A 10,000-nucleotide genomic window follows, 5' to 3' on the forward strand; every position below is an offset into this window, starting at 1 on the left:
TCTGGACCTTAAATTTTGCTTATTATGAGTTCAGTACTGTATAAGTATTTGTTCTGTGAAACATTTGCTTAGACTGAATAAAACTATGAACTAATTTATCATGTCTTTATAAAATATCTATTTTTGTAGCTAATAGTGCAACAGTTTCCTTCACATTGGAAGGATAAATTATCTTGCTGTATAAATGCTTTGTCACCTCTGCAGGTAGAAAGTTGCACTGTATGTGGCTGTGGTCCTCATTTCTAATATCATGGAATCTGCTATCGATTTCCTGGCTGATGCCTTCGCACGAGGTCAGTGTGTTATATGACCTATGGTTCTTCCTTTAAGTGTGCCTTGGATTCACTTACTCACAGCTTGGTTAGTAAAGGTGAATATGGTGGAACCACTAGATTTCATGACCAATAAAATTATTAAAGGGTTGTGCTCAACACAACCTGGAAGTTTGTATATTCACATTACCATGTTTTTTCATCTTATTTTTCTCTTTTTATGATATGTAATGTAAAAAACAAAAAAGATGAAAAAGGAAGATGAAAAAAGAGAAATACTGTATATCTCTTTCTGGACTTCCTATCTATGTAGAACACATTAATACATTACACATGTAGTCTACATGAAAGAAACAAATTAATATTTCATCACTTCTCTAACAATACTTCTCTACATTTGGGAAAAGTAAAAAAAAATCCTCCTAACCAACTACTAGGAAAATTGACCTGCTCTTCTCAACAGGGATATAAGGACATCACAGCCCCTGGAACACAAGACAAGACGGAAGAGAAAACTGAAGTATGCCTGTCTCCTTCAGCATGTGGTAGCAACTGTGGCCATGGTGAAGGTACCCAAGAGGAGACACAGAAGCTGTGCGCACGACTGAGCAGGGCGGTCTTCCTGTAAAAGTTCTGGCAGTACAGTCACGAGAGCGATGTTGAGGAAGCCTCCAGCAGTAAAGGCAAGGATGTACACTTGTATTCCCGCTGAAAAACAAAACAAATGACAGAAATGAACAAAGGAAATAAAATCTTTGAAAAGAATTTTAAAGGCTAACACCTATGAGATGTGATTACATTATTTGTTAATCATACTGCTGATATAAATGGTAAACTTTTATTCTAAAAGTCACAAGTTTTAGCCAATTCTAAATTCCTGAATAAGAACTGGAAATACAAATGTGTGCACAAATAAGACTAATGACAAAATAGTACTCAAATATAAAATACAGTAAAGAATAATGTGAATGTAAAGCCTAACCAAATAATCAGCATGCTTATGGTAAATACCACATACAAGCATGCATATCTCTCTTACTTACCAAGAGACTCAGAAGTACCAATGAAGAGTGTGAAGAGGGCGCCCAGTAAGCCAACGCCTGCAGTATAGAGTTGTGCCAGTGTTGCCTCCCAGCGGCTAAAACCTGCAGGCACAACATAGCTTTAAACCTTCGAGTTAACTTCAATATATTTACTATCAATATTCGTAAGCAAATTCTTTATAATGGTTATAATGTTAGTTATGTACAAATACTATGAAAATAGAAAACGGGTAAAAGAAAAAAAATACATCATTCTACTACAATTATCTGAATAAAAAAATAAAAAAAGAAAAAAAGAGAAAAAAAGAAATTAAGAGGATTACCACATATCCTCATAAAAACCTTTACTCAACCTATTACTTGCAAAAACTCACCAGACTTAAGTAGAATGGCAAAGTCCCCAATCTCATGTGGGATTTCGTGAATGAGTATAGCACCAGTTGTAAGTATTCCTGTCTTGTAGGAAACCATGAATGAACCCGCTACAGCCAGTCCATGAGTAAAGTTGTCAATACCATTTGCTATAAGGTTTAAGTAGCCTGTTACCTGTCGGATAGAGAATTGTAAGAGATATATATCTTTTTAGGTCATTATATTTCAGTCCAAGTACATCAAAATATCAGCAGACATGTTTCTTTTACATACATATTAACATTTCTAAAGGTTTAAGCTTGACCTAACAAATTAAACTTGGAACAGATGTCAAAATATGTAAAAATCACAATAATAAAAAAGTAAAAAGAAACTAACATCTTTCTTATTTTCCCCTATTTTTTCCTTAGAGTTATTATTTTGCGGCTCCGGAGACTCATTTGAGGCCATCATCTCCACTATGATGAACACGAAGATCCCCGCCAACACGCAAAGACCCACTTGGGTGAACGCTTCGTGGGTACCTGCTCCAGCTGCAATTATGATGTGCAAATTACTAGATGATTTATAAAGCAATGGAATAATTTATAATATAGAGGAATTATATATAAACAGAAAAACTACCAATAATCAAATCATAATAGACGAACTACATACTAATTAACTATGTGAAGAACACCATTCATTATATGCTTAACAATGAAAATGGATGGGAGGGAGGGAAGGAGGTAGAGAGGATGGGAGGATGGGAAGGAAGAAGGGAGGAAGGGAGGAAGGGAGGGAGGGAGGGAGGGAGGGAGAGAAGGAGAGAGGGAGGGAGGGAGGGAGGGAGGGAGGGAGGGAGGGAGGGAGGGAGGGAGGGAGGGAGGGAGGGAGGATGGGAAGGAAGATGGGAGGAAGGGAGGGAAGGAGGAATGAATGAAGGAAAAAAGGCAAGGAATAGAGGAATGAAGGCAGGGAAGAAAGAAGGAAAAAAGGCAAGGAATGGAGAAATGAAGTCAGGGAAGAAGAACGGACGGAAGGGAGTGATATAGGCCAAAGGAAAGGTAAGAAAGAAGAGAAAGGGAGAAGGAGAAAAAGGAAAGGTAGTTAGGGAAAGAGAAAAAAAAGGAATAAAGACAAGAAAAAGAAGAAGAAGAAGAAAAAGAAGAAGAAGAAGAAGTAGAAGAAGAAGAAGAAGAAGAAGAAGAAGAAGAACAAGAAGAACAAGAACAAGAACAAGAAGAACAAGAAGAACAAGAACAAGAAGAAGAAGAAAGGAAGAAAGAATAAAACACACACAAAAAAACAGATAGACACCCCACAAAAAAAAAACTTCCCCGCCCACCCTTACCGTCCAGCGCCATACTCCACGCCTCCGGGAGCAGGTGCAGGAACACGTCGCCGAGGAGCCCGCCCACCGCGAAGCTCAACAGCAGCTGCAACACGTTCCTCCCGCCTGGAACGAAAAAAAAGGAAATTGCACGTGAGGAAACTGCAATGGGGAATGATCAGCTTTTAGGTTGTGAGAGAGAATGGGTGAGGGTGTGCGTGTGCGTGTGTGTGTGTGTGTGTACGTATGCGTGTGCGTGTGTGTGTGTGTGTGTACGTATGCGTGTGCGTGTGTGTGTGTGGACGTATGCGTGCGTGTGCGTGTGTGCGCGTGCGTGTATAGCACAAATCATATATAACCGAAAAAAAATAGCTGATTTTGACTGAAAGAACACCCACTGGCCTTATCATTGCTTTTCGCGCGCTTTTTATCCTAAATTTCCCTTTGATCATCTTCGCTTCCTTTATCAACTTCAAAGAGCGCTTGTTTATCTCCTCTTTCTTTTTTATGTGTGTCTTGATCTCTATTTTCCTGCTTCCTTATTTGTTTTCTGCACGGAAAGGAGGTGGAAAGGGGGAAAATTAGGAGGAGGAGGAAAAGGAGGAGGAGGAGGAGGAGGAGGAGGAGGAGGAGGAGGAGGAGGAGGAGGAGGAGGAGAAGAAGAAGAAGAAGAAGAAGAAGAAGAAGAAGAAGAAGAAGAAGAAGAAGAAGAAGAAGAAGAAGAAGAAGGAGGAAGAGGAAGAGGAAGAGGAGAAGGAGAAAGGAGGGAAGAGGAAGATGAGGAAGAAAGGAAGAAAGAAGAAGAAAAAGAGGAAGCGGAAGAAATAAATAAAGAATAGAAAGATGGAGAGCAATATAAATAGAAGGAAGAGCAGGAGGGGGAAGGAAGGAAGAGGAGGAACTCAAGAAGGAAATGCAGACGCCACATACCAGGAACCGCAGAACCACCAAAAAAAAAAAGTGTGGGGGACGGGGGTGAGATGGGAGCAGAAGGGGGGGGGTGAAGAAGAGGAAAGAGGAGAGAAGGAAGAACGGAACAGGGAAGGAGAGAAGGAAGAACGGAACAGGGAAGGAGAGAGGGAGAAGGAGAAGGAGAGAGGGGGAAGGGAACGGGGAAGGAGAGAGGGGGAAGGGAACGGGGAGAGAGAGAGAGAGAGAGAGAGAGAGAGAGAGAGAGAGAGAGAGAGAGAGAGAGAGAGAGAGAGAGAGAGAGAGAGAGAGAGAGAGAGAGAGAGAGTGTTAAGGAAAAGGGAAATGGGAAGGAGAGAGTGATTGAAAGAGGATGGAGAGAAAAGGGAGGGAGGGAGGAAAAGGAGATAGACAAAAGGTTAGTGGAAAGACTACAGAACTAAATGGAGAGAAGGGAAAGAAAGGAGAAGAAAAGGAAGGAGAGGGGGGGGGGGGGCGGGAAATGTGTCACGAGAAGAGAATTGGGGAGGGGGAGAAGAAGGGGGGAGGAAGGGGGAGGGAGAGGGGTAGGGGGGGGGAGGGAGGACTAGTCGGGGTGGGGTGGGTGAGCAAGACGTCGAACTTGTAAACTTACACAACGGAGTCTACTAAAAATAAAAGCAAGGCGAGAAGGGGGAGGGGGAGGGGAGGGGGGAGAGGAGGAAGGGTGGGGGAGGATGTGGGGGGGGGGAGAAGAGATGAGAAGGAGGAGGAGGAAGAGGAGGAGAAGGGAAAAGGGGTAGGGGGAGAGGGGGGAGAGGAGGAGGAGGGTGGAGAGGGAAGGAGGAGGAGGGGGGGAGAAGAGATGAGAAGGAGGAGGAGGAAGAGGAGGAGAAGGGAAAAGGGGTAGGGGGAGGGGGAGGAGGAGGAGGAGGAGACGGGAAGGAGGAGGAGGAGGAGGAGGAGGAGACGGGGAGAGGAGGAGGAGGAGAAGGAGGAGGGTAAGAAAGGAGAAAGAGAAGGAAAAGAAGAATTAAAAAAGAGGAGACGGGGAAAAGAGGAACGAATGAAGGAAGGAGGAAACTAGGGGAGAAAGAGGACAGGGAGAAGAGAGGAGGAGGAGGAGAAAGAGAGAGGATAATAACCCTATATACTACTGACATTAATGCCTGCTACTAAACTATAATCCCGCTTTAATTTGAATTACCACCATCAAGCTTAATTTTATCCTCGTTCGTATCCCTGTATCCAAGCCACGTTTTTTTTATATACGAAAATCTGTTCTTTACACTACGCAATCAGATTATTTCACATTTATCATTTGTTATCGCACTCTCTCAAGCTCTATCTTGTGAATAGGAACAAACAAACACAATTACATACACATAAGCCCGTGCACATCTGCATCAATACAAAAACACTTACATGCACACAGACACACATACACATATACACACACATACACATTAAAGCACACACACGTACGTATATACGCACACGCATGCGCACGCGCACACAAGCACAAGCACAAGCACAAGCACAAGCACAAGCACAAGCACAAGCACAAGCACACACACACACACACACACACACACACACACACACACACACACACACACACACACACACACACACACACACACACAAACCAAGAAAGGAAAAATAAAAGAAAGAAAGAAAGAAAGAAAAAGAATAAGAATGACAGAAAGAAAGAAAGAATTTAAAAAAGACACGAGAAAGAAGAATTAAAAAGAAAAGGAAGAAAAACAAAATTGCGAATAAAACTAATGAACGAAAAACAATCAAGGAAAAGCTGTCACGGAAACGAAAGAAAGAAGTGACAGAAGGAAGAAAAAAATTAAGAGTGAAAGGAAAGAAATACATTTTAAAGAGAGAGAGAAAAAACGAGAAAAAATAAAAGGGAGGAAGGAAATGGAACAAAAATAAGGAGATAAGAGATGATGGAAAGAGACGAAGAAGAAAGAAGGAAGAAAAGAGAAACGAATAAAAGCGAAAAAAAACATACGAGAAAAAAAGACGATAAAATCAACAAGCAAGCAAACACGAATAAACAAAGAGACAAAAAACAAACAAACAAGCACACAAGCAAACAAACAAACAAGGGAGCACCGACGCCCAAAGACGACGGATCAAGTAAATATTCACAAAATTCAAGGTCACTCGAGCCTCGACCAGGAAGAGACCAAGGAACGCCACTGACCTGCGAGATATTTTTTGATCTCCCTCTCTTTCTTTCTTTCTTTTTCTCTGCTTTTTTTTCTCTCTCTCTTTCTTTTTCTTTGCTTTTTTTTCTCTCTTTCTTTTTCTCTTTGTTTTTTTTCTTTTTCTCAGTTTTTCTTTTTTTTTTACATTCTCCGTCTCTTGTCTAATTCTTTCTTTGCCTTTCTCTCTTTTGGTCTACGTGTAACTTTCTTTCTCTTTCTGTCTCTAACTCTCTCTTTTCTTTTTTTTCACTCTCTCTTCTCTTTCTCCTTCTCTCTCTCTCTCTTTCTCTCTTTCTCGCCCTTTCATTCTCTCTTTTCCTCCCTCCCTCTCTCCCTCCTCCCTCCCCCTTCCCCTTCACCTCCCTCTCCCTCTCCTCCTCCCTCCTCCCTCTCCCTCCCTCCTCCCTCTCCCTCCCTCCTCCCTCCCTCCTCCCTCTCCCTCCCTCCTCCCTCCCTCCCTCTCTCCCGCTCTCTCTCTCTCGACATAAAAAAAAAAAAAAAAAAAAAAAAAAAAAAAAAAAAAAACTCGGCTAAAAATAGGGTCGAACCGGGTCACAAGAATAGGTTAAGAGCTTAGGTTAAGTTGCCGCCGAGTTGGACTTGGCGTGGGCGTGAGGTCAAGTTGGTTTGCTTTGGGTCAGGTTTGGTTGGGTTGGGGAGGGAGAGAGAGAGAGAGAGAGAGAGAGAGAGAGAGAGAGAGAGAGAGAGAGAGAGAGAGAGAGAGAGAGAGAGAGAGAGAGAGAGAGAGAGAGAGAGAGAGAGAGAGAGAGAGAGAGAGAGAGAGAGAGAGAGAGAGAGAGAGAGAGAGAGAGAGAGAGAGAGAGAGAGAGAGAGAGAGAGAGAGAGAGAGAGAGAGAGAGAGAGAGAGAGAGAGAGAGAGAGAGAGAGAGAGAGAGAGAGAGAGAGAGAGAGAGAGAGAGAGAGAGAGAGAGAGAGAGAGAGAGAGAGAGAGAGAGAGAGAGAGAGAGAGAGAGAGAGAGAGAGAGAGAGAGAGAGAGAGAATGAGAGAGAGAGAGAGAGAGAGAGAGAGAGAGAGAGAGAGAGAGAGAGAGAGAGAGAGAGAGAGAGAGAGAGAGAGAGAAAGACAGGGGTGGGAGGAAACTGAAAAATAGAATAAGAAAGAAAGGGAGAGAGAGATAAAGAAAGAAAAAGAAAGAAAGAGAAAGAAAAAGTGAGAAGCAGAGAAAAAGAAAGAAAAAAACACAAAGATAGAAACAGAGAAAGTGAGTTTGGAGAAGTGCAAGAATCCTACTGTATATCCAGATTGAGTTCGGTAAGATAAGAAAAAGCAAAATTTTCTTTTTAGAGCTTTGTCGATTCCCACCTTTTATCTCTTTGCAAATAAGGCACATGTTCCTCGCAATCTCTGCAGCTCGATGAACTATCATCGTTTTTATTTCACTATTCATTTCTTTTACTTATTCATTCTGCGTTACTGCGTTTTTTTTTGTTCAGCATTTGTACCCCGTATGAGTCAGGGTAGACCATGTACTCGTCTTTCTTTCTTTCCTTCTTTCCTTCATTCTTTTTTTTCTTTCTTTCCTTCCTTCTTTCCCTCCCTCCCTTCCTTCGTCTCCTTCTTTCTTTCTTTCTTCCTTCCGTCCCTCCCTCCCTTCCTTCCTTTCTTCCTTCCTTCCTTCCTTCCTTCCTTCCTTCCTTCCTTCCTTCCTTCCTTCCTTCCTTCCTTCCTTCCTTCCTTCCTTCCTTCCTTCCTTCCTTCCTTCCTTCCTTCCCTCCTCCCTCCCTTTCTTTCTTTTTCCTTCCCTTCCTCCTCCCTCCTCCCCTTCCTTCCTTCCTCCCTTCCTTTCTTCCTTTCCCAGGTCCTAAACTCCCCTGTGTGACTTCAATGCCTTCCTCCCCCTCCCCCCTTCCCTCCCCCATCCTTAATTCCCCCTCCTCTTTCCCCTTCCACCCTTAATTTTATTATTTCGTCCCTTAATGCCACCCCTCTTTCCTCGCTCCCTAAAATACCCCAACCCTTTCTCACCTTTAATCCTGCCCTTATTTTCCCCATCTTTCTCCCTCTCCCTTAATTCTCCATCCCCTTCCAAACCCTTTTCACCCTTACACCTTTCCCCTCCCTCCAACTCATCCCTCCCTCCCTCCTCCTCCCTCCAACTCACCGACCCAGGGTAAACGCCTCTCCTTACATCCTCTATCCCTTCCCCTCTGCTTTCCTCCCTCTCTTATCCCCTCCCTCTCTCTCTCCGTCCTTTCCACCTCCCCTTTCTGTCTTCCCTCCTCCCTCCCTGCTCCCCTACTCCCTTCAACTCTTTCCCTCATGCTTCCCTCCCTCTCTCTCTGCCTACCCTCCCCCTCCCTCCCTCTAACTCCATCCTTCCCTCCCCCTTTTCTACCTTCCCTCCTCCTCCCTCCCGCTTCCTCCAACCCCTTTCCACCCCTCCATCCCTTCCCACCCCTCCTCCGCCCCTCCACCTCCCCTCCTCCAACCCTTCCCACCCCTCCTCCGCCCCTCCCCCGTCCCTCCTCTCCCTCCACCTCCCCTCCTCCGTCCCTCCGGCCCTCCCTCCGTCCCTCCGTCCCTCCATCTCCGCCCCTCCACCTCCCCTCCTCCGCCCCTCCACCTCGCCGACGGAGGGGAAAAGCAAGCGGAAGGGCGCGCGGGGTCGTGTCAGCCCGAGGCCAAGCCCGGTGATGCCCAGTGTGCCAAACCCCCGCAGACCGAGAGGGTTAGAGAGCGCGGGCACTGCTTCTTTTCCCCCCGAGAGAGAGACCCGTTTTGGAGTTTTGGTCTCGCGGTCTCTCGTTTTCTATTTGTTTTATTTATTTGTCTTTATTGATTTATTTATTGAGTGTTTTTTGTTTTGTTTATTCGGTGAATTTGGTGTGTTTTTGAGTCGATTAGAGACGCGGGAAATTTGTGGAAATGTGAGATCAACTTTTTTTTTCGAGATTGGCTAAGATGAAAGAAGAAAAAAGTGTTATTTATGTGTTACTTATTCTGATATTTACGGTGCTATCTGGTGAGGAAGCGATTGGGAAAATAAAACAAAACAGGAATTTGATCATTTCTAAAGATTGGCAAAAACGAAAGAAAGAAAGAGAAGGAACAGAAAAATTATCAAGGAATAAACACATGGTGATAAAAATATTTAAAAAATGCAACTGAATTAATAAAAAAAAAAATCAGGAACACCAGCAATAATCGAAAATGAAACGCATTCTGAAACTTCGCGCCAAAAAAGTGCTTTGAGTGTGAACGAAAATTCGAACGAAAGTGATATCACAAGTGTCCCCCGAACACCCCCCTCCCCTCCCCCCCTCCCCACGCCACAAATTCCTTAGAGTAAAAAAGAAAAAAAATCTCTCCCTCCCACTTCCTCTCTCTCCCTTCCCCTCTTACGGAAAAAAAAAAAAAAAGACAAACCCCCAAAAAAAAAGAAAAAAAAATCCCACGCCCAATACAATACGAAAACAAAAAAACAAAGAAAAAACGAAAATAACAAAAAAGAAAAAGACAAAAAGATAAAACAAAAACAAACAAACCAATTATGAAATTGTTATGAAAAAACAAATTATTAACAACGACAACTCCGGGGTCAACAAAGAGCTATATTTGTGTGACGCGACGACCACATGTTCCTTCGACGTAAACAAAAGCGGGAAACGATTAGCAAATGGCAGCGTGGGGGTAGGGGAGGAGGGGGGGGAGGGGAACCGCCGGAGGCATTTACCACCGGGCTTGCAACAACTATGCCGAAGACTCTGCAATTTGCAATCGAGCGAAGGAGACGACAGAGAGAGGTGGGGAGGAAGGGAAGGAGGGGGGGGAGGGAGGGAGGGAAGGAGGGAGGGGAGGGGGAGGGGAGGAAGGAGGGAGGGAGGGGGAGGGAGGGGGAGGTAAGGAAGGGAGGGAGGTAAGGAGAG

At 44.0% G+C, this 10,000-nt stretch overlaps 2 protein-coding genes across 7 annotated transcripts in view; one reads left to right on the top strand and one right to left on the bottom strand.

The window, feature by feature from the left end:
- The window catches only part of LOC113803269 (Zinc transporter Zip99C), an 83,420-nt gene that overhangs the window by 5,334 nt on the left and 68,086 nt on the right, over nt 1–10,000 (bottom strand). For all 5 annotated transcript variants that reach the window (XM_070138701.1, XM_070138700.1, XM_070138704.1 and 2 more), the window contains exons 4-8: nt 3,021–3,125; nt 2,066–2,220; nt 1,690–1,861; nt 1,316–1,417; nt 1–980 (exon numbers count right to left, since the gene is read on the bottom strand). The exon at nt 1–980 is cut by the window's left edge and continues 5,334 nt beyond it. In XM_070138701.1, the coding sequence (XP_069994802.1) occupies nt 808–980; nt 1,316–1,417; nt 1,690–1,861; nt 2,066–2,220; nt 3,021–3,125 (707 nt within the window). In that variant the 3' untranslated portion in view covers nt 1–807. The remainder of the gene's footprint in view (nt 981–1,315; nt 1,418–1,689; nt 1,862–2,065; nt 2,221–3,020; nt 3,126–10,000) is intronic.
- The window catches only part of FipoQ (F-box/LRR-repeat protein FipoQ), a 150,220-nt gene continuing 148,927 nt past the window's right edge, over nt 8,708–10,000 (top strand). Inside the window, exon 1 of one of the 2 annotated variants that reach the window (XM_070138697.1) lies at nt 8,708–8,802. The gene's annotated coding sequence lies outside the window, so the exon portion shown is untranslated. Of the gene's footprint in view, nt 8,872–10,000 lie in introns of both variants that reach the window. The other variant, XM_070138698.1, reaches the window with a different exon arrangement.

Source organism: Penaeus vannamei, chromosome 24, assembly GCF_042767895.1.
Source record: "Penaeus vannamei isolate JL-2024 chromosome 24, ASM4276789v1, whole genome shotgun sequence".
Taxonomy (NCBI): Eukaryota; Metazoa; Arthropoda; class Malacostraca; order Decapoda; family Penaeidae; genus Penaeus; species Penaeus vannamei.